Here is a 26,669-nt window from a genome sequence, read left to right on the forward strand (position 1 = left end):
AGAGTAACAGAGGAAGAAGAGAGAGGAAATGCTGATGGGGAGAAGTGGCTGGAGAAAAAGTGTGAGTGTGGAAAGCATTGGGTGCATAGGAGGATAGAGGAGAAGGCTGGCATGGGAGAGGAGTAGGAGATGCTCCAGGTCCAGTCCTCAAAAGCCAGCCTGCACCACACCAGCTGCGAGGTGGCCATTCCCTTCCTCCCTAGTCTACCTCTGTCTGTCCCTGGTCTTCCTGCGTCTCCCTCATGGCCTCCTTGCCTGCATGTTCCTCAGACTCCTGCCGTAGCTGGAAGCTGGATCAGGGAGACGGCACGCACCAAAAGTGTGGTAGGAAAGACACCGGGGAACTGGAGATTCAGAAGGAACAAACGCCTCTGGTGTCTGAGCCGTGTGGCAAGGGGATTTCAAGCACATTGGCCCCTGAGAAAATGACCTGCTTCCGTGCGACATAAAGCCACAGATGACCATAAAATGCATCCTCCAATGTGAAATGCTCTTGAGAGTGGAAGGCAGGGCTCCCCAGGCCTGCACGCGTGGCAGCATCAGAACCGTGGACTTCAGCCCCATCCCCAGCAGACCATGAGGACAGACCCTGCAGAAACGCCTCTCAGGGTTATGATGACCCCAGCCAGGCCCCCACGCTCCACCTGACTCTCGTGAAGGGGGGACTGTTCTTTCCCTCCCACGAGGTTGTGAACCCCTTGAGCAAGGACTGTGTCCAGAGCCCCCCACCCAGTGCCTTGCATGTCACGGGAGATGTAGGCTGACTTAATGGGGGCAGGTGAAGGACAGGTGTGGGCTGGGGGGTGCAGCAAGGGCCCAAGGGACAGCTGTGACATGGAGACCCCATGGGAGGTGCTGGAGGTCACTGGGAAGTGGACGTGTGTGTGGGGGGCAATGTGGAGCACCAAGAATGTCCTCTGCGTTTCTGTATTCCTGTGTCCTGCATCCTTCCTTCCCCAGCTGGGTTTCCTCACACTGTCCCCACTGACCCTGGTCCTGTTCCTGTCCCCAGGCCCCTCTGTGGGTCTTTTTAATTGTAATCTTGGGAGTGCCCCTTCCAGGGCTGGAGTCTGTGGGGTCCCCTGGGAGCTGAGGTCTGAAGTCAGCTTCCCCTCCTCACCCCGTGTCTGGGTTCAGTACCTGTGTGGGCAGTGGGAGGCGGTTCTGCCACCTGGGCCAGAGCCAGGGTGTCCTGTAGGGAGGTGGGCATCCTGGGTGGGCTCAGGGCACCGCCACTGGTTCTGCCCTCCTGCCCAGCACCAGCTCCTTCCCTGAGCCCATTTCTCCCTCTGAGAGGAGGCTGTGGTCTGTGTGAACCACACTCTCTGAGCCTGAGGGGCCACCAGAGGTCGGGGGTGCCATGGGCTCCGCAGCCTGACGAGGAGTTGGCCAGAGCTGAGGAAGGAGGTTGGGGCTGGGGCTCCTCCCGTCTCCTGACCCAGTGGGAGCAAACACAGGAGGATGAGTGCATGACTCTGATGCTAGGATCTCCTCTGCAGGCGTCCCTGCTGAGTATGTTTCCCTGCAGGGGACCCACCCACAGGTGAGTGAGGGTCTTGTCCTGTTGCCTCCTCTCTCTTCCCTGCAGCTCCTGCTCCTGTTGCTGGTTCACATCCCCATTTGTCTTGTTCATCAACACTTGCTCTTCCTCCTACTGTCTGCCTCCATCAGGGTGTAATTGTTTTGTCTGGGTTTTTGGAGGGGCATCTCTCTGCTGGTGTGGTGTCTCTCCTCACTCTTTCTTCTCGTCCTCTTCCTTTGACCCACGTCTCTCTCTCTCTCCTTGGTGTCTTACTCCCCTTTTCCTGTCCCCCTCCCTCTGTCTGGGTTGGAGACTGGGCTCTGGGTCCCCGGGGTGGAGAGTGGTCCACAACAGGAAGACAAGGATGGATGTGTGGGGAGAGCGAAGGTGAAGGGGTAGGAAGGAGGGGGCTGACAAGGGATGGGGTCCTCCCGTCCCGGGGAGAATATTGCAGAGACGCAGTGGCTTCTTCTGTGTTGTGGTTTCTAGGAAGAAAAGTGAAGCCGTTAACTAAACACCCAAACGAAAGGTCTGAAGTTAGAGAGCAGGAAAGTGAGCCAGTGAGATGGAAGAATAAATTCTGTTGTATTTCATAGTACATTTTCTTTTTTTTTTTTGAGACATGATATTGCTTTGCTAGCCAGGCTGGAGTGCAGCGGCATGATCACTGCTCAGTGTAGCCTCGAACTTCTGGGCTCAAGTGATCCTCCTGCCTCAGCCTCCCGAGTAGCTGGGACCACAGGTGTGAATCACCAGGCCCGGATAACTGTTTCTATTTTTACAATAGAGACGGGGACTTGCTTTGTTGCTCAGGTTGGTCTCAAACGCCTGACCTCAAGTGGTCCTTCTGCCTCGGCCTCCGAAACTGCTGGGATTACAGGCATGAACCACAGTACCCAGCCAACACGATTATTATTCATTCAACATGTATTGACTGAGTGTGGCCGGCACGGTGGCTCACGCCTATAATTCCAGCACTTTGGGAGGCGGAGGGGGCAGATCACTTGAAGCGAGGAGTTTGACACTAGCCTCACCAATGTGGCAAAACCCATCTCTACTAAAAATATAAAAATTAGCCAGGTGTGGTGGCACAGGCTTGTAATCCCAGCTAATCAGGAGGTTGAGGCACGAGAATCGCTTGAATCCAGGAGACAGAGGTTGCAGTGAGCTGAGATGGCGCCGCTCCACTCCAGCCGGGGCAACAGTGAGAATGAGCACATAACAGACGTGCCAGGCACTGTTCCGGGAGCCAGGGATCCCGCCACGAGCACCCGTGGCGCCGGGGAACATGGGTTCTAGTTGGGAAAGCAGAGAACAGACACCCACGTGAGCAGCCTGGGGCCCGCCGTGCCCCTTGACCTGCTGTGGGAACCAAGGCGGGGAAGGGAGGCAGAGGAAGGTTTCAACTCTGAACGGGTGCTGAGGGAAGGCCTTGCTGAGAAGGTGAGGAGGAGGAGGTGAGGGAGCAAGGCAGGGCCGGTCTGGGAAGAGCCTTCTGCACGGAGGTGAGAGAAAGTGTCCAGGCCCTGGGGCTGGCCTTGTCCTGCAGCGTGGGAGCAGCTCCAGGAGGCTGGGGAGACGGGCAGGGAGGGAATCCTGGGAGAGGGGAAGGAAAGGCGTGGGTGGTGGTGGAGGGCTGCTGAGGAGTCTTGCATTTCCTCTGGAAGTACTTTGGCTTTATTCTTGCAGAGATGGGTCCACCCCAGGGCTATGTGACAGATAGACCGGGACAGGCTGGGGCGTGCCAGGGTAGACTGGAAGGCAAACGCAGTCGGGATCATTGCCACCCTCCAGGGACGCTCTAGAGGTGGTGGGGCCAGGCGGGAGCTGGCAGGGGTGCGTGCTGGCCAGGGGTGTGTTTTGTAAGAGCAGCCAGCAGGGGTTTCCGATGTCTGGGACATGTGTGTGGAGGGAAGGACGGGAGTCCTGGATGACGCGAGTGTTGTGACCTGTGAACCTGGACAGATCTGCCACTCACTGAGCTGAGAGGGGAGAACAGGCACATCTCCGGGGGAGAAGCCACTTCGGGTGGAACAAGCCCGTGAGGCAGCTGAGGGGAGATGCTGAGTGCACAGCGGGTGTGAGTCTGAGAGCAGGGGAACCACGCAGGAGGGAGGGAGAAATGGCATCAGTCAACCACGTAGTACTGCAGTTTAAGAGATTTGGGGAGGGGGAGTGGGGAGTGCACATCCTGGGAGGTGCCTGTGGCTGGTGCCTCTGGACACGGTGGTAGGGCTGGGCATCCCTTCTGCTGGGGGATCTGGGGGGACCCGGTTTGTTTCACTGCTTGGTGGAACCTGTGGCTGATATGGCTGAGATGGTGCTTGGTTGCTGTGGGAACAGATCTGCTCCTGTAGAAATCCCCTTCACATCACTCCAGGGGTCATCCGTGGCAAGGACCCCTGGGCACACCCTCCTGGGCACGAACCAGGACCAGCTCCCTTACCTAGGGACACAGATCAAGCAGCCAGCTGCAGGGTCCTGGGCCTGGGCAGGCCCATCCCAGTTTAGGAAATTCCCCGGGGTCTTGGCACAGAGAGTGTGGCGTCCCGTGGAGCAGCCGCATTTAGCCTTGCAGTGAGGTAAGGTGGACGTGGATACACCAGCGTGCAGAGGCCTCACAGATAAATGGCCGCCCTTATGTGGAGCAGGTCCTCTGGTAGAAACGATTCAAACAGCAAACTCCTGTGACACTCAGACCACGGCCAGTGAAGTGGGAGCCTTTCTGCAGAAAATGGAGATTGCAGCCACAGGTCACTCCATCACGTCTGACTTTATTCAGTCACCACGTATGGGTTGAGGTCCCGCTATGAGCCAGGCACCATTCTGGGGGCTGCCAAGGTCATGGCGAATGGAAACGGTGCCTTCACTCTGGTGGATCTCACAGACGGGCACAGTCCAAATACGGGAGCGTGTGCGTGTCAGATGGCGTCGGTGCCCTGGAAAAATGGCAGCAGAAAGGGGCTTGGGAGAGCGAGACGTTCAGCTTTTTCATCCGCTGCCACAGAACAGCTCTCTATGAAGACCTGCGTCTGAGGAAAGACAGGAAGCAGGGAGGGAGGGAGACCTGGGAAAGACCTAGGAAAACAGCAAAGCACGGAGGGCATGGGCACCCAGGCCAGGAGACCCGCGGGAGCTCTGTGAGCAAGGGAGGGGCCACAGGGGACCTCAGAGGGACGTGCGGGGGACTGTGTTTCCATATGTCTGTGTATCTGTGTCTGTGTGTGTTTCCACGTGCCTATGTGTGTGTCTGTGTGTTTCTGTGTATTTCTGCATGTATATTTTCATATGTCTGTGTGTGTGTATTTCCATGTGTCTGTATATGTCTGTGTGTATATCTGTGTGTCTGTGTCTATGTGTGTGCGTGTGTATTTCCATGTGTCTGTGTGTCTATATGTATCTATGTGTGTGTGTGTCTGTGTGTGTCTCTGAGTGTGTGTGTGTGATGTAGGACTTTACTTTCCACTGTAAGACCTGGGCTTTATTTGGAGTAATTTAGGATGTCATCGACATACTTTCACTAGGAAAGTTGCACAAATGCCTTACAGTTTAGCAGACTCTCTACAAATGCTGTGACAATAGACTCAAGGGTTGAAGGTCAGAAGCTGGGAGACCGGGGAAGAGGCTCCAATAACCCATCGGAGAGAGGAGGGTGGCTGGGACTCGGGTAGTTTAGGTGGGGGTGGGAAGAGCGAATTAGATTCTGAGAAACACTGAGGGTACGGCCAAAGGGCTTTCTGATGGTTTGGACCTAGGGAATTAAAGAAATAGAGAAATTGAAAATGGTCCCAGGATTTTTGACCTGAACAAAATAAAGACTAAAGAACATCTCACATCTCCATAATCTTTCCTTTTTGTAACACATGTAAATGATCTCTTGGGCATGAAATAGTCCAAGGCCCGTTAGAGACAGTGGACCAAACCCATGTGACCCCAGCTATGTGGAAAGCCTGGGCTTTGCTGGCTGAAGGAGAATCGTCCAACAGTCCTGGGGCACATGAAATGATCCCATTTCTACCCTCTGGGTTTGGACGTGCACGAATAACCATGTGGAGTCCAATTCCAGAGCTGGCAGAGGTCCTGTCACCTGTGTCACAGGAAGACGAGCGTGTCCTCCTGCATGTCTCGGAGCATATGCTGTTGAACGGAAGAATTTGGAGCACGATAGAGACATGTCTCTCAGTCTCATAATTTCTCTGTGTTCTCAGGTGACTGTGAACGACTACGCCATGGGAAGATGGTGAACCAATCATACACAGATGGCTTCATCCTCGTGGGCATCTTTTCCCACAGCCAGACTGACCTTGTCCTCTTCTCTGCAGTGATGGTGGTCTTCACAGTGGCCCTCGGTGGGAACGTCCTCCTCATCTTCCTCATCTACATGGACCCTCAACTTCACACCCCCATGTACTTCTTCCTCAGCCAGCTCTCCCTCATGGACCTCATGTTGGTCTGTAACATTGTGCCAAAGATGGCAGCCAACTTCCTGTCTGGCAGGAAGTCCATCTCCTTTGTGGGCTGTGGGATACAAATTGGCCTCTTTGTCTCTCTCGTGGGCTCTGAGGGGCTCTTGCTGGGACTCATGGCTTATGACCGCTATGTGGCCATTAGCCACCCACTTCACTATCCCATCCTCATGAATCAGAAGGTCCGTCTCCAGATTACTGGGAGCTCCTGGGCCTTTGGGATAATCGATGGAGTGATTCAGATGGTGGCAGCCATGAGCTTACCTTACTGTGGCTCGAGGAACGTGGATCACTTCTTCTGTGAGGTTCCAGCTTTACTGAAGCTGGCCTGTGTAGACACTTCCCTTTTTGACACCCTTCACTTTGCTTGCTGTGTCTTCATGCTTCTCCTCCCCTTCTCCATCATCGTGGCCTCCTATGCTTGCATTCTAGGGACTGTGCTGCGAATGCGCTCTGCTCAGGCCTGGAAAAAGGCTCTGGCCACCTGCTCCTCTCACCTGACAGCTGTCACCCTCTTCTATGGGGCAGCCATGTTCATGTACCTGAGGCCTAGGCGCTACCGGGCCCCCAGCCATGACAAGGTGGCCTCTGTCTTCTACACGGTCCTTACTCCCATGCTCAACCCCCTCATTTACAGCTTGAGGAACCGGGAGGTGATGGGGGCACTGAGGAAGGGGCTGGACCACTGCAGGATTGGCAGCCAGCACTGAACCCAAGGCATCCAGTGCCTGGCTCTGCCATCTCTTGGCTCTGGATTGTCAGGTGAATAATTTGCTTATTTTCAGTCTTGGTTTTCTCATTAATGGTTAGGATCATGACACCTGTTTACATGATGTCTCACACCAGTTATAGCCCAGCACTAGGGTCTTAGGTGAACAACTTATAGATGGCAGAAAATAAAACTTCATCGTTCTCTTTGTAGAGTGTCCACCCCTCACACTGTGTAACTGCTTGCTTGTGTATTCAGTGGAAATCCCCCAAGCCTGCTGTCTCCTCACCACACCCTAGCAGTGCGCGCCGCTCTGTGTCAGCTCAGCCTCTGTAAGGAGAAAACTGGCTGAACTGCTTCCCCTTTGGGGAATGAAGACTGGAGCATGGTGGCAAAATTTCATCTGCTATTTGAAAACTGATTTTCAGTATTTCGGTTTGAACTATTTGCAGGACTTGTATCCATGCTTCCAAGCTCTGTACCTGTCCTTTGCATATATTTGCAGTAGAATCCTCTTTTCACGGAAAAAATTATCTCCATTGAAGGCAGAGAGAAAAAAGGCCGGAACTGGGCCTCAGGATTAGACCAAACCCCAGGGAGGTGTTTGCTGGACATTAGAGAAGCGGAGGGAGGTGGCACCCAGGGCCTACCATGGGAGATGACTTTAGATTGTCCACTCAGCTTAATTCTCACAGAAAACATTCTGTGGTGAAAATATGATGTCCATTTTACAGGAGATGAAGCTGCGGCTCAGATCGGTACGTCCCTGCCTCATCATCCGGTTTTCCTCTTCACCTCCCCATGGGAGACACGGGTTTTTTGCCGCAGCTGAGATGAGCAAACAACTTCGCAGGAGGCTCCTTCCCTTGGGCATTTAATTGCCTGAAGAGGTGTCTCCAAGGACTGGTGAAAATAGAAGTAACTTTCCTTAGTCACGGGGCTGCAAGATTTTCTGTTGTGTAAATGCATCTTGGTATATTCTGTGACCTCTTGCTGATACCACTTAGGTAATGCCCAACCTACCAAATTAATTTAAGCTGTCTGTATATATTTTTTTGAGACAGAGTTTCACTCTTGTCGCCTGGCTGGAGTGCAGTGGCATGATTTTGGCTCTGGGGTTCAAGTGATTCTCCTGCCTTAGCTTCCCAAGTAGATGGGATTACAGGTGCTCACCACCATGCCTGGCTAAATTTTGTATTTTTAGTAGAGACGGGTTTTCACCATGTTGGCCAGGTTGGTCTTTAATTCCTGGCCTCAGGTGATCTTCCTTCCTCGGCCTCCCAAAGTGCTGGGAGTACAGGCATGAGCCACTATGCCCAGCCATAAGCTCTATAATTTTAAATCTCTTTCTGTGTATTCTCATTCTCATCATATATTTTTGCCTTGTACAAATTTCAATTTGCCCCAAATTCTCCTCTTCCAGGAAGCATCCCTGATTAACCTCATGCCCACTCAGATTTCTCTAGGATTTTGCACCCCTCAAACCATAAGTATCTTGAGTATTCCAACCAGAACTGTTTATCTATAACCACTGAATCTCTAGACTGGAAGAAAATTTATAGCAAACTTAATCTAGCCCTCTTTCATGGACACAGGATTTTGGACCACAATCGCCAAAACAAAAGTTTTACCAGCCTTTGCCTTAATCATGGTGGGATAATTCCTATTTCATTTTCTTGCATTTCATTGGCATTGATTTTGTGTCCTTAATTCACTTCCTGCACAAGGACCAGGCATTCAGTTGAAAAATATCTACTGAACACCTACCAGCACCCAGAAATGTGGCAAGTTCCAGATCACAAAAAGGTTCCACAGGGTCCTCTTATGTCCAGGCACACAATTCAGTTCACTATCAATGCTCCTTATGAAACAAGCGTTGCACAACTAGTCTCAGTGTGAGCGACTGCAAACTTAGAGATTTAGAATTGTTAGAGATTTGTAAGGAAATAATATACACAGAGAAAATACGTGTGAAAGGGGGCTCGATGCCGTAGCTCACACCTGTAATCCTACCACTTTGGGAGGCCAAGGTGGGAGGATTGCTTGAGCCCAGCAGTTGGAGACTAGCCTGAGCAACGTGGCAAAACCCCATCTTTACGAAAAATACAAAAATCAGCCTGGTGTGGTGGCACACATCCGTGATCGTGCCACTGCACTCCAGCCTGGGAGACAGAGCAGGAGCCTGTCTCAAAAAAATAAAATAAAATAAACAAAAAGTAAAAAGAAAATAGACGTGAGAGCACAGGAGAGTAGAAGCAGCAAGAATCTCGCCAGGGGTCGTGGGAGTTTTTGTTACTTGCTTCACTTTTGTGTATACCTGACATTTTTTATAACTGATAGTTTAAAATGCTCAAGGCCAGTTTTTTTTGCCTACTGCCTTACCAAATCCTTTCCCATCAAGTTGTCCGTTCATTGTATTGGGTAGTTTGGGGGCATAGACGTGAAAAATCTTCATGGCAATCAGTTAGGTCCATGTTCTGTGTGTGTGAATATAAAAATTGCTTGAAGCCAGGCGTGGCAGCTCATTCCTATAATCCCAGCTGAAGATGGGAGGCTGAGGCGCAAGGATCCCTTGAGTCCGGGAGTCAGACATTGCAGTGTCACTGCACGCCAGCCAGGGCAGCTCAGACAGAGCCTATCTCTACAAATTAGAAATATTCCATTTCAGCTGGGCAGGGTTTCTCATGTCTGCAGTCCCAGCACTTTGGGAGGCCGAGGCAGGAGGATCACTTGAGCCCAGGAGTTTGAGACCAGCCTGGGCAACATGGCGAAACCCCATCTCTAGAACAAATAAACATAAAACATGAATTTTAAATTTAAAAATTGCTCTACACCTCCATTTGGAACGACTGTGTATGTGTTTGTGACACGTATGAAAGCTAAGCTGGCCTCTCCATAACCGCGGGCTCAGATCTGTCCTGATCACGTTGCGCGCCAAGGTCTGACCCTGGAGGAATCAGTATCCGCTGCTGTCCGAGGCCAGCGCCCGTCCCCACCCAGGACAACCAACGGCCACAGGAGGGCAGCAGAGAGCCACGATCCCAATCAGAGGAGCGCACGGACAGCAAGGGATAGGCGCAGGTGTTTACATTTGTTTGTTTTCTTTTTTATTTAAGTGACCTGTGCCATCGTGTTGGTCTGAAATAGCCCGGGATGTGGCCATAGAGACAGATCTAGTGCCGGTGAACGAGAGAGCGGAGTGGGGTCCAGGCTACTCCAGCCTCCCTCCTGCTGCCCTTGGCAAGGCTGCCAGCCTCTCTGTGCCTCGGTGTCCGCATCTGTCACGTTGGGATAATAACAGCATGGACTGCAGGGGGCTGGTGACAGTAAAGAGAGTGAGGTGCGTGGCGGCAGCGAGGGCCGGCCCAGGAGGACCCGGTGGGAGCTCCTACTGACTGTGGAGAGGATTAGCAGAGGCCCCGCTGAGGACAGCACTGGGGACGTTCAGGGGAAGGGGCTCGTGGGAGGGTGGTGGGAAACACCTGCAGGCAGAGGGTGGGTGCGATTCTGGGGACCTCAAAAGCCACACCCAGGTGCCCTCCAGGGAGCACTGCAGTGGGAAAGTGTCCAAGGCCTGATGTTCCCGTGGGCAAGGCCCTCCCCTCTAACCCACAGCCACTCCCAGGGCCGAGTTTCTGGGGTGCTGGGAGGTCGACCTGTCTCCTCAAGATCCACCGTGGTCACTGTCAGATGTCTGCATTGTGGGACCTGCATGAGGGTGACCCGGGCAGGCAGGGCCTTCCTGGAGCTGTCCCAGGGCCTGTGTGGTCCTGAGCTGACACCTGAGGATGACACCCCACCCTCCACACGTCCGAGTGAAATGGTAGCACCCTGGCCGTGGCAGCACGCTCGCAGCCCCATCAGCACAGAACTGCAGGGAGCAGGGGGCAGCCTCGGGGGTGGCCAAGGCTTTGGCCCGTGCAGGCCCTGAGCTTAGAAGGATACAGGGGCTTTGTCCAAACCCACGCTAGGTGCAGGCTGGAGAGACTGTTTCAGAAGGAGGAAGGGCCCCGGGCGGATGAGGGGAGAGGCTGGCTCCGAATGTGTGGGAGACGCAGCCGGAGCCTGATGACTGAAAAGTGAGCAGGGACTGGGGCTTCCTAGGAGGCAGTGAGGAGGGGGCAGCCCAGACCCAGTGAGATCACACCTAGGATGTCCCCAAGAAACCCCCAGGGGTGGGGGGCCAGGACGTGCATCGTCGTTGGGGCTGGGGCCAGGGCGTGCATCGTCATTGGGGGTGGGGCCAGGGCATCCATTGTCATTGGGGGTGGGCAGCCATGTGGATGAGCCCAGTGGGGAAAAGGGAGATGCAGCTGAGTTTGATGGTCTAGAGGTGCCCGCACCCTCACAGACCCAGGTGCCCTGGCATGCACAGCCCTGCTAAGATGGCAGACATGGCGGGAGTGGTGGTGGCATGACTGAGTGTGTGCATAGCAGAGAACAGATAAATGAGCTTAATGACATGAATAAGTTTAAAGACCAAAGAAGGGTCTTGTCCAGGCCAATCCTGGGTGGAAATGAAGGCAGGAGTCTTGTTAGCCTCTGCCGGGATGGGAAAACTGTCAAACTCAGGGCCTAGAGTCCGGTGATCAGAAGGAAAGAGGTTCCAGACAGGACCCAGATTAGGAACCTCCTCACCCCACCCCACCCCCCAAGAGACTAGAGCAGAGGGGGAGACCCACAGGCAGCACAGCCTTCAACTCCTGGTTTCCCCAGAAGACGCTGTGGGCATTTGACCAAGTGACCTCAGAGGCCCCCTCCAGGACATTGTGACAATTTACACCAATCTGCACTTTTGCTCCTTGAGCTCTTGTCTTTGAGGGCCAGCTCAAATGATGACAATGGCTTTTCTGGCCAACTTACCCAGACTCTGTCCTGAGACGAGTAAGCAGGGCCCAGTCTACACAAGGCCCGCCCTGTCTTCTGGGACAATCTGTGGGTCCTTCTGAGACAGTGACTAGCTTTGCCCAGCCCTGAGCAGCTGAACCAGAGGCAGAACGACTCTAATGACAGACAACTATGAACTCCTTCACCCGTCTGAGCTCAGGGCCTGCCGTAGGCCAAAGCCTTGGTCCACTCCAACCGCTCCCTGCTCTCAGTTCTGTCCTGGTGGGACTGTGAGCATGTGCTGCCATGTCCAGGGTGCTGTCATTTCTCTGCTTACTCTAGCCTCAATCTCCCAGGCTCGACCGATACTCACGCCTTAGCCTCCCAAGTAGCTACAGGAACTACAGGTGTGCGCCACCACTCGTGGCTAATTTTGGGAGTTTCTGTAGACATGGTAACCATTGTAGGAATATATTACAGCTTATCTATTCTTCAGTGATAGGCTATTTTAAAAATATTTGGCTATTAAGAAGAAAGTTGTTATGAATACTTATATTCAGGCCTTTGTGTCAACAGATTTTCATTTCTCTTGGTTAAAAACACAGAAGGAATTTTTTTTTAAGTTATGGATTTTTAAATGATTGTCAGTTGTCAGTTACTTTAAAAAAATGTAAATTCTTAAATTTAAAAGTTTAGGATGTCTGACTACCCTGACAAAAACAAGCAATGAGGAAAGGATTTCCTATTTAATAAATGGTGTTGGGAAAACTGGCTAGCCATATGCAGAAAACTGAAACTAGATCCCTTCCTTACACCTTATACAAAAATTAACTCAAGATGGATTAAAGACTTAAACGTAAGACCTAAAACCATAAAAACCCTAGAAAAAAACCTAGGCAATATCATTCAGGACATAGGTATGGCCAAAGACTTCATGACTAAAACGCCAAAAGCAACGGCAACAAAAGCCAAAATTTACAAATAGGATTTAACTGAACTAAAGAGCTTCTGCACAGCAAAAGAAACTCTCATCAGAGTGAACAGGCAACCTACAGAATGGGAGAAAATGTTTGCAATCTATCCATCTGACAAAGGGCTAATATCCAGAATCTACAAGGAACTTAAATTTACAAGGAAAAAAAAAACCATCAAGAAGTGGGTGAAGGACATGAACAGACACTTCTCAAAAGAAGGCATTTATGTGGCCAAAAAACAGATGACAAAAGCTCATTATTACTGGTCATTAGAGAAATGCAAATCAAAACCACAGTGAGATACCAACTCATGCCAGTTAAAATGGCAATCATTAAAAAGTCAGGAAACAACAGATGCTGGAGAGGATGTGGAGAAATAGGAACACTTTTACACTGTTGGTGAGAATGTAAATTAGTTCAACCATTGTGGAAGACAGTGTGGCAATTCCTCAAGGATCTGGAACCAGAAATACCACTTGACCCAGCAATCCCATTACTGGTATATTCCCAAAGGATTATAAATCATTCTACTATAAAGATACATGCACACGTATGTTTACTGCAGCACTATTCACAATAGCAAAGACTGGGAACCAACCCAAATGCCCATCAATGATAGACTGAATAAAGAAAATGTGGCACATACACACCATGGAATACTATGCAGCCATAAAAAAGAATGAGTTCATGTCTTTTGCAGGGACATGGATGAAGCTGGAAACCATCATTCTTGGCTAACACAGGAACAGAAAAGCAAACACCGCATGTTCTCACTCATGAGTGGGAGTTGAACAATGAGAACACATGGACACAGGGAGGGGAACATCACACACGGGGGCCTGTTGCAAGGTCGGGGCCTAGGGGAAGGATGGCATTAGGAGAAATACCTAACATAGATGACGGGTTGACAGGTGCAGCAAACCACCATGGCACGTGTATACCTGTGTAACAAACCTGCACGTTCTGCTCATGTATCCCAGAATTTAAAGTATAAAAAAAAATAAAAGTCACAGGATGTTTGTGATAGTATCTATTACACTGATGTTGACATCACACATGGTTGACTATGTGGAGACTCCAAGTGAAATTTCTTGCGGTTCTCAGTGTCAGGAAAATATGTATTTCTGGATAAAAACTCAAAAATTTTAGAAGAACATCCAAGTTTCATAGTCTAGAGCTCTAACACTGGAATCTTTTCCAAATTTAAGGATTAATGATTTACCTAAATCTAAAAATAGTAGGTTGCAGATGTATTTAAACATTGTGCTTAGGTAGTATGTTTATATATTAAGATTAAAATCATCTTCTAAAGTTTATTAATTCTAATATAACCTTTATTGTTTCATGTAGACATATCTTTCTGATTCCCAGGATAATTTAAACAATTAATTCAAAGCAACTATTAACTTAGATCTAGATTGGGTATCTATTTATGCATTTGAAGCTTTAGATATGTATTTCAAATCAGAAATGTGTGCTGCTCATGGAAAGTTGTGACTTAGAGCTTCAGGTAAGTTTTTTTCATGTGAACATACTGCTTCCAATTGTTGTTATGCCCAGAGCAGACAATAAATACCCTTGGAACTGAATGAGTGATTAACTGCAAATATCACAATACATCTTCTTAGTGAGCATGATAATTAGACATATTTAGTCCTTGCTGTGACCTAAGAAAGGAATTCTTTTCATTAAATGTTTAATATCTCACCCTGTTCATACAGCTGGAGTTACTGATTCAGTTTGATGTGAATTCAGTCTTATAATAAAAGGCCCATCATTATAACCTGCACTTATGCTTCCTGTAGTATTGGAACTTCCAACTGGTAGGCAAAATAGATATGCTTCATATTCTGAAAAACCACAAGAAATCTCTCTTTATTCATAATAAACACAGAATTAGGTATTCTATTAAACTGAACAATAGAACTACTGGGCATGACTGCATAAACTATATCACAAATTGTCCGAGTGTCTGGAAAAGTCAGTGGGCCATTTCGCTCCACGCTGTGCCACGGGCCAAACAGGAGGGCTGTCAGTGACTCACTGCCTGGGTCACCCAGGGCAAGTGGTGTTACCCCTAACGTCAAGCTTAACCCAAATCCTTAATCCGTAAATCTAACCTTTAACCGCACACTGGCCAAATCACAACCCCAACCCCAACTCCAAGTCTAGGGCCAGCCATAACCTTAACCTCTAACCCTAACCACTAACCCTTAAACCTAACCCCTACCCAAAACCATTCACCAATGCTAACTTTAACCCTATACCCTACCCCTACCCCTACCCCTAACCTCAAACCCAACCCTAACCCTAAACCCTAACCCCAATTCTAACCCCAACGCTCACCTTAAGCCTAATCCTTACCCCTAACCCTAACTTCAAGTTAACCCCAACCTCAACCCTAACCCTAACCCTAACCCTAGCCCAAGCCCTAGTCCTAACCCTAGCCCTAGCCCGAACCCGAACCCAAAACCCAACCCTAAACTAACCCTAACCCTAACCCTGACCCCGGACCCTGACCCGAACGCTGGACCCTGACCCGAACCCTGAACCTGAACCCAAACCCTAATCCGAACCCGAACACTAACCCGAACCCTAACTCACCCCCCAACCCACTCCCCCCTTCCGGGGCTTCTCCGGCCCCACCCATACCCTGGCCACAGTGCCCTGGGCCCTGTGGTTCCCGGCTTCCGAGGGCGGGCTGACCCAGGGCTCCTCCCGCATGAAGGGGTGGAGCCTGTGGGCCTTTATAAGGGCCGCTGGCCGGCTGGGCCGGCCTCCTGGCTGGACCTGCGCGCCGTGCACAGGCCGACTGAGGGGCTCGGGAGCCCGCCGGCCTCTCTCTGCCGGTGTCTGTCGCGAAATTCCTGCCAGGTCTCCCCGCGATGGCTCTCCCGACACCTGGACACGGCGCCCTCCCGGCGGAAGCCCGAGGAGGAGGATGGCGAAGGAGACTCCTTTGGACCCCGAGCCAGAGGGAGGCCCTGTGAGCCTGCTTCGAGCGGAACCCGTACCGGGGCATCGCCACCCGGGAAGAGCTGGCCCGGGCCATCGGCATTCCGGAGCCCAGGGTCCAGATTTGGTTTCAGAACGAGAGATCACGCCAGCTGAGGCAGCACCGGCGGGAATCTCGGCCCTGGCTGGGGAAACGTGGCCCGCAGGAAGGCAGGCGAAAGCGGACCGCCGTCACCCGGTCCCAGACCGCCCTGCTCCTGCGAGCCTTCCAGCAGGATCGCTTTCCGGGCATCGCCACCCGGGAAGAGCTGGCCAGAGAGACGGGCCTCCCGGAGTCCCGGATTCAGATTTGGTTTCAGAACCGGAGGGCCAGGCACCCAGGCCAGGGTGCCGGGGCACCGGCACACGCAGGCGGCCTGTCCGACGCGGCCCCCGGCAGGGGTCCCCCCGCTCCCTCGCCGGTGGCCTTCGCCCACACCGGGGCGTGGGGAACGGGGCTTCCCGCGCCCCACGTGCCCTGCGCGCCCTGGACTCTCCCACCGGGGGCTTTCGTGAGCCAGGGAGCAGGGGCCGTCGCCCTGCTGCAGCCCAGCCAGGCCGCGCAGGCAGCAGGGGTCCCCCATCCAGCCCCGGCAGGCGGGGATTGGGAATTTTCCTACGCTGCCCTGGCGACTCCGGAAGGAGCGCTCTCCCACCCTCAGACTCCCCGGGGGTGGCCTCCGAGCCCGAGCCAATGGCGGGGGGAGGAGGACCCGCAGCACCACAGCCTGCCGGGCCCTTGCTCGGTGGGACAGCCTGGGCCCGCCGGAGCTGAGCCGCAGGGCCAGGGTGTGGTCGCGCCGCCCACGTCCCAGGGGAGTCTGTGGTGGGGCTGGGGCCAGTGGCCCCAGGTCGCCGGGGCGGAGTGGGAGCCCCAAGTCGGGGCAGCTCCGCCTCCGGGTCCCGCGCCCCCGGAGGAGGCCTCCGCGGGGCGGGAGCAGATGCAAGCCATCCGGGCGCCCTCCCCGCCGCTCCAGGAGCCTGGGCGCTGGTCTGCACTCCCCTCCAGCCTGCTGGCTGAGCTCCTGGAGACCCCCGAGTTTCTGCAGCAGGCGCAACCTTTGCTAGAAACGGGGACCCCGACGGAGCTGCAGGACGTGGGAGAGCCCGCTTTGCTGGAACCGCCACTCCTCAGCGAGGAGGAATACCGGGCTCTGCTGGAGGAGCTTTAGGACCCGGGGTTGGGACGGGATCGGGGGCGGGGCGGTGGCCTCCCTTTGGCGGTGGGCACCGGGCTCGGTGTGGAGAGGCCTGTTTTCCCTCCGGGCTGACCAGCCTGGCATTCCTGCCTTCCGGGTCTGGGCGCGGCGGCGGCTGCGGCGGCGGCCAGAGACTCCACACCGAGGAGAGCTGAGCATCCCGGGGACTCCAGAGCCGGCCCAGGTTCCAGGAGGGGGACGGTCTACTGCGCATGCGCGGGTGTGCGGGCACACCCACACAACCACACACCCACACACCCAAACACAGCAACCCCACCCCCACCCCCACCACGACCGCCAGCACCACCACCCTGTTCTGCACTGGGCGGCTGGCTGGAGACCTCCATGACCCGAAACACCCGGCCCGGGCAGCGTCCGGGCCTGCTCTCCCTCCGGCGGCTCGCCTCCTCTGTGCCTCCGCTCCACCGTCACTCGCCCACCCGTGCCCCTGCAGCCTCCCCGCTGTCACCATGGAGCACCTGGCGGCTACATGCACACCCCAGATCCCACACGAACCCGGGATGCTGACCGCTCCAGGCGGGGGGAAGGCAGGCAGACATGGAGAGATGAGAGCCAGACCTCAGGGGATGTGCGGAGGACGGACGTTGGAAGGGAGGGAGGGAGGGAGGGACGGAGGGACGGAGAGAGGGAGGGAGTGGGGAACAGAGGGGAAGATGGAGCGATGGAGGGACGGGGGTGGGGGCGGGAGGGAGCAAGGGTCAGAGGGACTCTGGCAGGGAGGAAAAGCGGTCTCCGGCCTCCAGCAGCAACAGGACCACCCCCTCCCCCACGCCCCCCCCCCCCCCGCACCGGGAAGCAGGCGAGCGCCCAGCGCGGGCAGAGGGCTGGGCCCAAGGCCGCCGCGTCGGCCGGCGGGGCACTCATTCCCCGAGGAACGGGCCATGTCCGCAGAGGCAAAAGACCCAGGCTCGGGTGGCCGTCCGGTTTTCACCCGCATGCTTTACAGACCTCCCATCCCCAGGCTGAGCCCTGCAATGCAGCGCGAGGCGGGCAGCCCCGTCCGCACAGGAGTCACACTCAGGACGACTGAGGCACGAATCGGGATTCCACATTGTTTTGCTTTGCCATCTGCCAGGGGGCCGGTTGCTAACGTCTCTGAAGCCCCCGGAAGCCTGACCGTGTTGACGGTTTGATTCCCGAGCTCTGCGGAGACCTGGAACCTTCCAGGGAGGCGTGGAGCGCCAGCACCGTGTCTTCGCTCTACTGGCCTGTCTCCGGAGCGGGCCACAGTGGAGACTCCCCCTACGTTGCATGATGCAGGCCTCCATCGTCAGGCCGTGACGCCGGGGATGCAGTCTTTCTCCGGGCTTTCGCTCGGCCCTTCCGCGCGGAAGTGAACGCGACCTACACACCTGCGTGTGTGAGCCTATGATGGCAACGGCGACAACCACGGGCTCGGCCTCCTTCGCGGAGAGAGGGCCCGGAAACCTCAAGACTCTCACGGGGGCGGTCCAGTTCCATACTCCACTCCACCCTTCTGGGCTGGCTTCTGCCTGCTGAAAACGCCCTCGGAGCCCCGAGAGCGGCTTCCAGTCCCCGCAGAAACCCTGGAGAGGCCCAGAGAGCCAGCCCCCGAAGCCCGCTCCCCGCCCCCGGCCCCCTCCCCCCTCCCCCTCCCCCCACCCCACTCCCCACTTCCCGGGCTTCTCCGGCCCCACCCACACCCAGGCCACAGTGACCTGGGCCCTGTAGGTCCCGGCTTCCGAGGGCGGGCAGGCGCTGGGCTCCTCAGGCATTCCTGAAGGGGTGGAGCCTGTGGGCCTTTATAAGGGCCGCTGGCCGGCTGGGCCGGCCTCCTGGCTGGACCTGCTCGCCCTGCACAGGCCGACTGAGGGGCACGGGAGCCCGCCCGCCTCTCTCTGCCCGTGTCTGTCGGCGGAATTCCGGCCGGGTCTCCCCGCGATGGCTCTCCCGACACCTGGCGACGGCGCCCTCCCGGCGGAGGCCCGAGGACGAGGACGGCGAAGGAGACTCGTTTGGACCCCGAGCCAGAGGGAGGCCCTGTGAGCCTGCTTCGAGCGGAACCCGTACCCGGGCATCGCCACCCGGGAAGAGCTGGCCCGGGCCATCGGCATTCCGGAGCCCAGGGTCCAGATTTGGTTTCAGAACGAGAGATCACGCCAGCTGAGGCAGCACCGGCGGGAATCTCGGCCCTGGCCGGGGAAACGTGGCCCGCAGGAAGGCAGACAAAAGCGGACCGCTGTCACCCGGTCCCAGACCGCCCTGCTCCTGCGAGCCTTCTAGCAGGATTGCTTTCTGGGCATCGCCACCCGGGAAGAGCTGGCCAGAGAGACGGGCCTCCCGGAGTCCCGGATTCAGATTTGGTTTCAGAACCGGAGGGCCAGGCACCCAGGCCAGGGTGCCGGGGCACCGGCGCACGCAGGCGGCCTGTGTGACGCGGCCCCCTGTTGGGGTCTCCCCGCTCCCTCGCCGGTGGCCTTCGCCCACCCTGGGGCGTGGGGGACGGGGCTTCCCGCGTCCCACGTGCCCTGCGCGCCCTGGACTCTCCCACCGGGGGCTTTCGTGAGCAAGGGAGCAGGGGCCTTCGCCCTGCTGCAGCCCAGCCAGGCCACGCAGGCAACAGGGGTCCCCCATCCAGCCCCGGCAGGCGCGGATTGGGAATTTTCCTATGCTGCCCTGGTGACTCCAGAAGTGGTGCTCTCCCACCCTCAGACTCCGGTTTGATCCAGTCTGATTTGGTTTTATCCGGTTTGATCTGGTCTGATCCTTTCCGATCCCATCTGTTCCAGTTTGATGCGGTCTGGTCCGTTTGGATGCGGTCTTGTCCGTTTTTATCCGGCTTGATCCGGTCTGATCCGGTTTGATCCGTTTCGTTGCAGTCTTATCCTGTTTGATCCGGTCCAATCCGGTTTTATCCAGTGTGATTTTTTCCAATCCGGTCTGATCCGGTTAGATGCAGTCCGATCCGGTTTTATCTGGCTTGATCTTGTTTGATGCGGTCTGATCCGGTTTGATGCAGTCTGATCCGGTTTGATGTGGTCTGATCCGGTTTTATCCATTTTGATCCGGTCTGATCCAGTTTGATCCGGTTTGATCTGATCTGATCCAGTTTGTTCCGGTCCGATCCGGTTTTATCCGGTTTGATCCAGTCTGAACCGGTCTGGTCTGGTCTTGTCCGGTTTGGTCTGGTCTTGTCCGGTTTGGTCTAGTCTGATCTTGTCTCGTCTTGTCTGGTCCGGTCTAGTCTGTTATGTTCTAGTCTAGTCTGTTCTGGTTTAGTTTCGTCTGGTCCGGTTTGGTCTAGTCTGGACTGGTCCGGTTCAGTCTGGTCTGGTTTAGTCCGGTTTGGTCTGGTCTGATCTGGTTCGGTTTAGTCTGTTGTGGTCTGGTCAGCTTTAGTCTGGTCTGGTCTGTTCCGGTTTAGTGTGGTCTGGTCTAGTCCGGTTTGGTCTGATCTGGTCTCGTCTGGTCTGGTCCGGTTTGGTCTGGTCCAATCCGTTTTGGTTCGGTTTGGTCTGGTTTCCTCCTGTTTGGTCTAGTCTGCTCCGGTTTGGTTCGGTTTGGTATGGTTTCGTCCAGTTTGGTCTGTTCTGGTCCGGTTTGTCTTGGTATGGTCTGGTTTCTTCCGGTTTGGTCTGGTCTGGTCTGTTTTGGTCCGGTCTGATCTGGTCTCATCCAGTTTGGTCTAGTCTGATCTGTTCTCGTCTGGTCTGGTCCGGTTTGGTCTGATATGGTCTTGTCTCGTCTGGTCCGGTTGGTCTGGTCTGGTCTCGTCCAGTTTGTTGTGGTCTGATCCGCTTTGGTGCGGTTCGCTCTGGTTTCATCCGATTTAATCCGGTTTGGTCCGGTATGGTCCGGTTTGGTCCAATTTGGTCCAGTTTGGTCTGGTCTGGTCCGGTTTGGTGTGGTCTTATCCGGTATGGTCCAGTTGGTCTGGTCTGGTCTCGTCTGGTCTCATCTGGTCTGGTCCGCTTTGGTCATGTTCGGTCCAGTTTGTTCCGGTCTGAGCCGGTTTGATCTGGTTTGATCCGGTCTGGTTCGGTCTGGTCCAGTTTGGTCTGGGTCTGCTCCGGTCTGGTCCCATCTGTTCCTGTTTGATGTGGTTTGAATCAGTCTGGTTCGGTTTGGTGCAGTTTGGTCCAGTTTGTTCCGGTTTGGTGGAGTCTGATCTGGTCTTGTCTGGTCTGGTCCAGTTTGGTCTGGTCAGGTCTGCTTTGGTGTGGTCTGATCTGGTTTCATCTGGTCTGGTCCGGTTTGATCTGGTTTGGTCTGGTCCGGTTTGGTGTGGTCTGATCCAGTCTTGTCCGGTTTGGTCCAGTTTGGTCCGGTTTCATCGGTTTGATCCGGTTTGTTCTGGTCTGGTCCCATTCTATAGGTTGCCTGTTCACTCTGATGGTTGTTTCTTTAGCTGTGCAGAAGCTCTTTAGTTTAATTAGATCCCATTAGTCTATTTTGGCTTTTATTTTCATTACTTTTGGTGTTTTTTTCAAGAAGATTTGCCTATGTCTATGTCCTGAATGCTACTACCCAGGTTTTCTTCTAGGGTTATTATGGCTTTAGGACTAACATTTAAGTCTCTAATCCATCTTGAAATAATTTTTGTATAAGGTTTAAGGAAGGGATCCAGTTTCAGCTTTCTACATATGGCTAGCCAGTTTTCCCAGCGACATTTATTAAATAGGGAATCCTTTCCCCATTTCTTGTTTTTGTCAGGTTTCTCAAAGATCAGATGGTTGTAGATATGTGATGTTATTTCTGAGGCCTCTGTTCTGTTCCATTGGTCTATATCTCTGTTTTGGTACCAGTACCATACTATTTTGGTTACTGTAGCCTTGTAGTATAGTTTGAAGTCAGGTAGCGTGATGCCTCCAGCTTTATTCTTTTGGCTTAGGATTATCTTGGCAATGCAGGTTCTTGTTTTGGTTTCATATGAATTTTAAAATCGTTTTTCCAATTCTGTGAAGAAAATCATTGGTAGCTTGAATGGGATGGCATTGAATCTGTAAATTATCTAGGGCAGTATGGCCATCATGATATTGATTCTTCCTATCCATGATCATGGAATGTTCTTCCATTTGTTTGTGTCCTCTTTTATTTCATCAAGCAGTGGATTGTAGTTCTCCTTGAATAGGTCCATCACATCCCCTGTAAGTTGGATTCCTAGGTATTTTATTCTCTTTGTAGCAATCAGGAATGAGAGTTCACTCATTATTTGGCTCTATATTTGTCTGTTATGGATATATAAGAATGCTTGTGATTTTTACACATTGATTTTGAATCCTGAGTCTACGCTGAAGTTGCTTGTCAGCTTAAGGTGATTTTGGGCTGAGACGATGGGGTATTCTAAATATACTATCATGTCGTTTGCAAACTGGGACAATTTGATATCCTCTTTTCCTAATTGAATACCCTACCTTTTTGAGTTATCGGTCTGATAAGCTATAAACAAAGTATCTTTGATTGATCATCCCAGTAGCTCATCCCCTGAGATTATATTGACGTGTCCTACACTGTGAGGCGACAAGCATAACAACCCCTCCTCAATCAAGCTGTCCCTAGGAGTTTCTTTCTTTCTCTAGCATAATCATCATTCTCATCCAGTTACGGCAGGCACTTTGCTACATTGCCATGGGGATTACACTGAAGATAATCACTTGTGAACATTTGCAGATCCTGACAACCCACTGGGGCCTGATGTTGTTTCGCCCCCTCAATCTGAACATGCTCATTGAAGACTCATCCACTTGGCTCTTGATTTTAATCCTAATGCTGACCCTCTTCCTCACAGCTGTGAGTCTTTGAACAAATCTTTTCCAAACCTGTTTCCTCAGCTGAAAATGGGGTGGGAGAATGTGTGGTTGGTACAGACGATGGCTAACTCCAAAATTCCAGGGCCTACAATACTACTACACACATCCAAGGGACACTTCTCTATCATGACTCTATTATCAGGCACTTTAAAAAATTTGAAAGCACCTATTAAATGATGCCCAGATGCCCAGCAGTAATAAAATTACATCCCAATGCAATCGCTCGGTTTTTTAACAAGAGAATTATCAGTATACAACTCAGGTGGTGGGGTGGTATGAGGTTGAGATAGCCTACTTTCTTTTAAAATCAACCCAGAGTTTGTTTAAAACAAACAAGAACAAAACAAACGCTCCTCTAAGTGTGCGCTCATCTGAGTGTGTGCTCCTATGAGTGTGATCTCCTCTGAGTGTTCGCTACCCTGGGTGTGCGCTCGTCTGAGTGAGAGCTCCTATGAGTCTGCATTCCTCTGATTGTGAGCTCCTCTGAGTGTGTGTTCGTCTGAATGTGAGCTCCTCTGAGTGGGCGCCCCCCTGAGTGTGAGCTCCTCTGAGTGTGCACTCATCTGTGTGAGGCCCTCTGAGTGTGCGCTTATCTGAGTGTGCGCTTGTCTGAGAGGGTGCTCCTGTGAGTGTGCGCTTCTCTGAGTGTGCGCTCCTCTGAGTGTGTGCTCACCTGAGTGCATGCTCCCCTGAGTGCACACTCGCCTGTGTGTGTGCTCCCCAGAGTGTGCACTCCCCTGAGTGTGCACTCCCCTGAGTGTGCACTCCTCTGATTGCATGCTCCCCTAAATGCGTGCTCCCATGAGTGCACGCTCGTGTGCGTGTGCGCTCACCTGAGTGTGTTCTCCCCTGAGTGTGCACTCCCCTGAGTGCACGCTCGTCTGAGTGTGCGCTCCCCTGAGTGTGCACACCCCTGAGTGCACGCTCCCCTGAGTGTTCACTCCCCAGAGTGTGCACTCCTCTGAGTGTATGCTCCCATCAGTGTACCCACGTCTGAGTGTGCCCTCCCCTGAGTATTCGCTCCTCTGAGTGTGCGCTCCCCTAAGTGAGCACTGCCCTGAATGTGCGCTCCCGAGTATACGCTGACCTGTGTCCTCACTCCCCTGAGTGCACGTTTCCCTGAGTGTGCCCTCCCATTGTGCACTCCACTGAGTGAGCAGTCCCCTGAGTGCGCCCTCCCCTGAGTGCGCGCTCCCCTGAGTGTGCATTCTCCTGAGTGTGTGCTCCCCTGAGTGTGATCTCATTTGAGTGTTCGCTCCCCTGCATGTTCACTCCCCTGAGTGGGCTCTCCCCTGAGTGTGCACTCCTCTGTGCACTCCCCTGAGTGTGCACTAGTCTGAGTGTGCATTTCCCTGAGTGTGCTCTCCCCTGAATGTGCCCTCCCCTGAGTGTGTACTCCCCTGAGTGTGCACTTCCCTGAGTTTGTGCTTCCCTGAGTGTGCTCTCCCCTGAGTGGGCACTCCGCTGAGTGTGTGTTCCCCTGAGTGTGCTCTCCCCTGAATGTGGACTCCCCTGAGTGTGGACTCCTATGAGTGCATGCTCCCCTGAGTGCACACTCCCCTTAGTGTGCGCTCCCCTGAGTGTGCACGTCCCTGAGTGCGCACTCCTCTGAGTGCTTGCTCCCCTGAGTGCATGCTCGTCTGAGTGTGTGCTCCCCTGAGTGCGCACTCCCCAGAGTGTGCGCTCCTCTGAGTGTATGCTCCCCTCAGTGCACCCACGTCTGAGTGTACCCTCCCCTGAGTATTCACACCTCTGAGTGTGCACTCCCCTGAGTATTTGCTCCTCTGAGTGTGTGCTCCCATGAGTGCATGCTTGTCTGAGTGTACGCTCCCCAGAGTGTGCCCTCCCCTGAGTGTGCATTCTCCTGAGTGTGTGCTCCCTGATTGTGATCCCATTTGAGTGTGCACTCCCAGGAGTGAGTGCTCCCCTGAGCATTCTCTCCCCTGAGTGTGCACTCCACTGAGTGTGCACTCCCGTGAGTGCGTGCTCATCTGAGTGTGTGCTCCCGAATGTGCACTCCCCTGAATGAATGCTCCCCTGAGTGTGCACTCCCTTTAGTGTGCACTTCCCTGAGTGTGCTCTCCCCTTTGTGGGCACTCCTCTGAGTTTGCTCTCCCCTGAGTGTGTCCTCGCCTGAGTGTGCACTCCCCTGGGTGTGCACTGCCCTGAGTGTGGGCTCCCCTAAGTGTGCACTTCCCTGAGTGTATGCTCCCCCGAGTGTGCACTACCCTGAGTGTGCACTCCCCCGAGGGTGCGCTCCCCTGAGTGTGTTCTCCCCTGAGTGTGTGCACCCCAAGTGCGCACTCGTCTGAGTGTTCACTCCCCTGAGTATGCATGCCCCTGAGTGTGCACTGCACTGAGTGTGGGCTCCCCTGAGTGTGCACTCCCCTGAGTAAGCACTCCCCCGAGTGTGCACACCCCTGAGTGTGTTCTCCCCTGAGTGTGCGCTCACCTGGGTGTGCACTCCCCTGAGTGTGTGCTCCCCTGAGTGTGCACTCTCCTGAGTGTGCACTCCCCTGAGTGAGCACTCCCCTGAGTGTTCACTGACCTGAGTGTGCACTACCCTGAGTGAGCACACGTCTGTGTGCTCCCATGAGTGTGCACTCCCCTGAGTGGGTTCTCCCCTGTGAGTGAACTCCCCTGAGCGTGCGCTCACCTGAGTGTGCACTTCCCTGAGTGAGCACTCCCCCGAGTGTGTGCTCCCCTGAGTGTGTTCTCCCCTGAGTGTGCGCTCCCCTAAGTGTGTGCTCCCCTGAGTGTGCCCTCCCTTGAGCGTGCACTCCTCTGAGTGTGCCCTCCTATGTGTGCACGCTCATCTGAGTGTGTGCTCCCCTGAGTGTGCACTCCCCTGAATGTGTGCTCCCCTGAGTGTGCACTCCCCTGTGTGTGCGCTTCCCTGAGTGTGCACTCCTGGGTGGGCACTCCTCTGATTGTGCACTCCACTCAGTGCGTGCTCATCTGAGTGTGCGCTCCCCTGAGTGTGCACACTTCTGAGTGTGCACTGCCCTGAGTGTGTGCTCCCATGAGTGTGCAGTCCCCTGGGTGTGTTCTCCCTTGAGTGTGCACTCCCCTGAGTGTGTGCTCCTCTGAGTACGTGCTACCCCTGAGTGCACACTCATCTGAGCGTGCGCTCCCCTGATTGTGTACTCCCCAGAGTGTGCGCTCCCCTGAGTGCGTGCTCATCTGTGTGTACATTCCCCTGAGTGCGCCCTCGTCTGAGTGTGCACAACCCTGAGCATGCACTCCCGAGTGTGTGCTCCTCTGAGTGTGCACTTGCCTAAGTATTCGCTCCTCTGAGTATTTGCTCTCCTGAGTGTGCACTACAATGAGTGCGTGCTCCCCTGAGTGTGAAATCTCCCGAGGTGGCACTCCACTGTGTGTGCACTTCCCTGAGTCTGCACTCCCTTGATGTGCCCTGCACTGAGTGCATGCTTCCTTGAGTGAGCAATCCCCTGAGTGAGCACTCCCCTGAGTGCATGCTTCCCTGAGTGTTCACTCTCCTTTGTGCTCCCGAGTGTGAGCTCATTTGAGTGTGAGCTACCCTGTGTGTATGCTCTCCTGAGTGTGCTCTCCCCTGAGTGTGCACTCCTCTGAGTATGTACTCCCCTGAGTGCGTGCTTGTCTCAGTGTGCACTCCCCTGAGTGTGAACACCCCTGAATGTGCGCTCCGCTCAGTGTGCCCTCCGGAGTGTGCACTTCCCTGAGTGTGCTCTCCCCTGAGTGGGCACTCCAAGGAATGCTCACTCACCTGAGTGCACGCTCCCCTGAGTTTGTGCTCCCCTGAATGCTTGCTCTCCTGAGTGCACGCTCCCCTGACTGTGCACTCTCCTGAGTGTGTGCTTCCCTGAGTGTGCTCTCCCTTGAGTGTGCACTCCTCTGAGTGTGCACTCCCCTGAGTGGGGGCTCGTCTGAGTGTGCACTCCCCTGAGTGTGCACCTGTCTGAGTGTTTACTCTCCTGAGTGTGCACTCTGCTGATTGTGCACTGCCCTGAGTGTGAGCTCTCCTGAGTGCACACTGCATTGAGTGTGCGCTCCCCTGAGTGTGCGCTCCCCAGAGTGCGCACTCCCCTGAGTGTGCACTCCTCTGAGTGTGTGCTCCCCTGTGTGCACGCTTGTCTGACAGTGTGCTCCCCTGAGTGTCCACTCCCCGTAGTTTGCACTCCCCTGAGTGCGCGCTCATGTGAGT

At 54.1% G+C, this 26,669-nt stretch overlaps 1 protein-coding gene and 1 pseudogene across 1 annotated transcript; both read left to right on the forward strand.

Moving 5' to 3' along the window:
- The first annotated feature begins 5,526 nt into the window (after nt 1-5,526).
- On the forward strand, nt 5,527-6,911 carry LOC140710971 (olfactory receptor 2V1-like). Its single transcript, XM_073013958.1, has one exon. It carries the CDS (start codon nt 5,760-5,762, stop codon nt 6,696-6,698), a length of 939 nt encoding a protein of 312 aa, XP_072870059.1. The 5' UTR covers nt 5,527-5,759; the 3' UTR covers nt 6,699-6,911.
- Nucleotides 6,912-17,373: 10,462 nt separating this feature from the next.
- LOC140710983 (uncharacterized) lies at nt 17,374-25,718 on the forward strand (annotated as a pseudogene).
- The last annotated feature ends 951 nt before the right edge of the window (nt 25,719-26,669 follow it).

This window comes from Chlorocebus sabaeus, unplaced genomic scaffold (genome assembly GCF_047675955.1).
Source record: "Chlorocebus sabaeus isolate Y175 unplaced genomic scaffold, mChlSab1.0.hap1 unalloc_scaffold_114, whole genome shotgun sequence".
NCBI classification, from domain to species: Eukaryota; Metazoa; Chordata; class Mammalia; order Primates; family Cercopithecidae; genus Chlorocebus; species Chlorocebus sabaeus.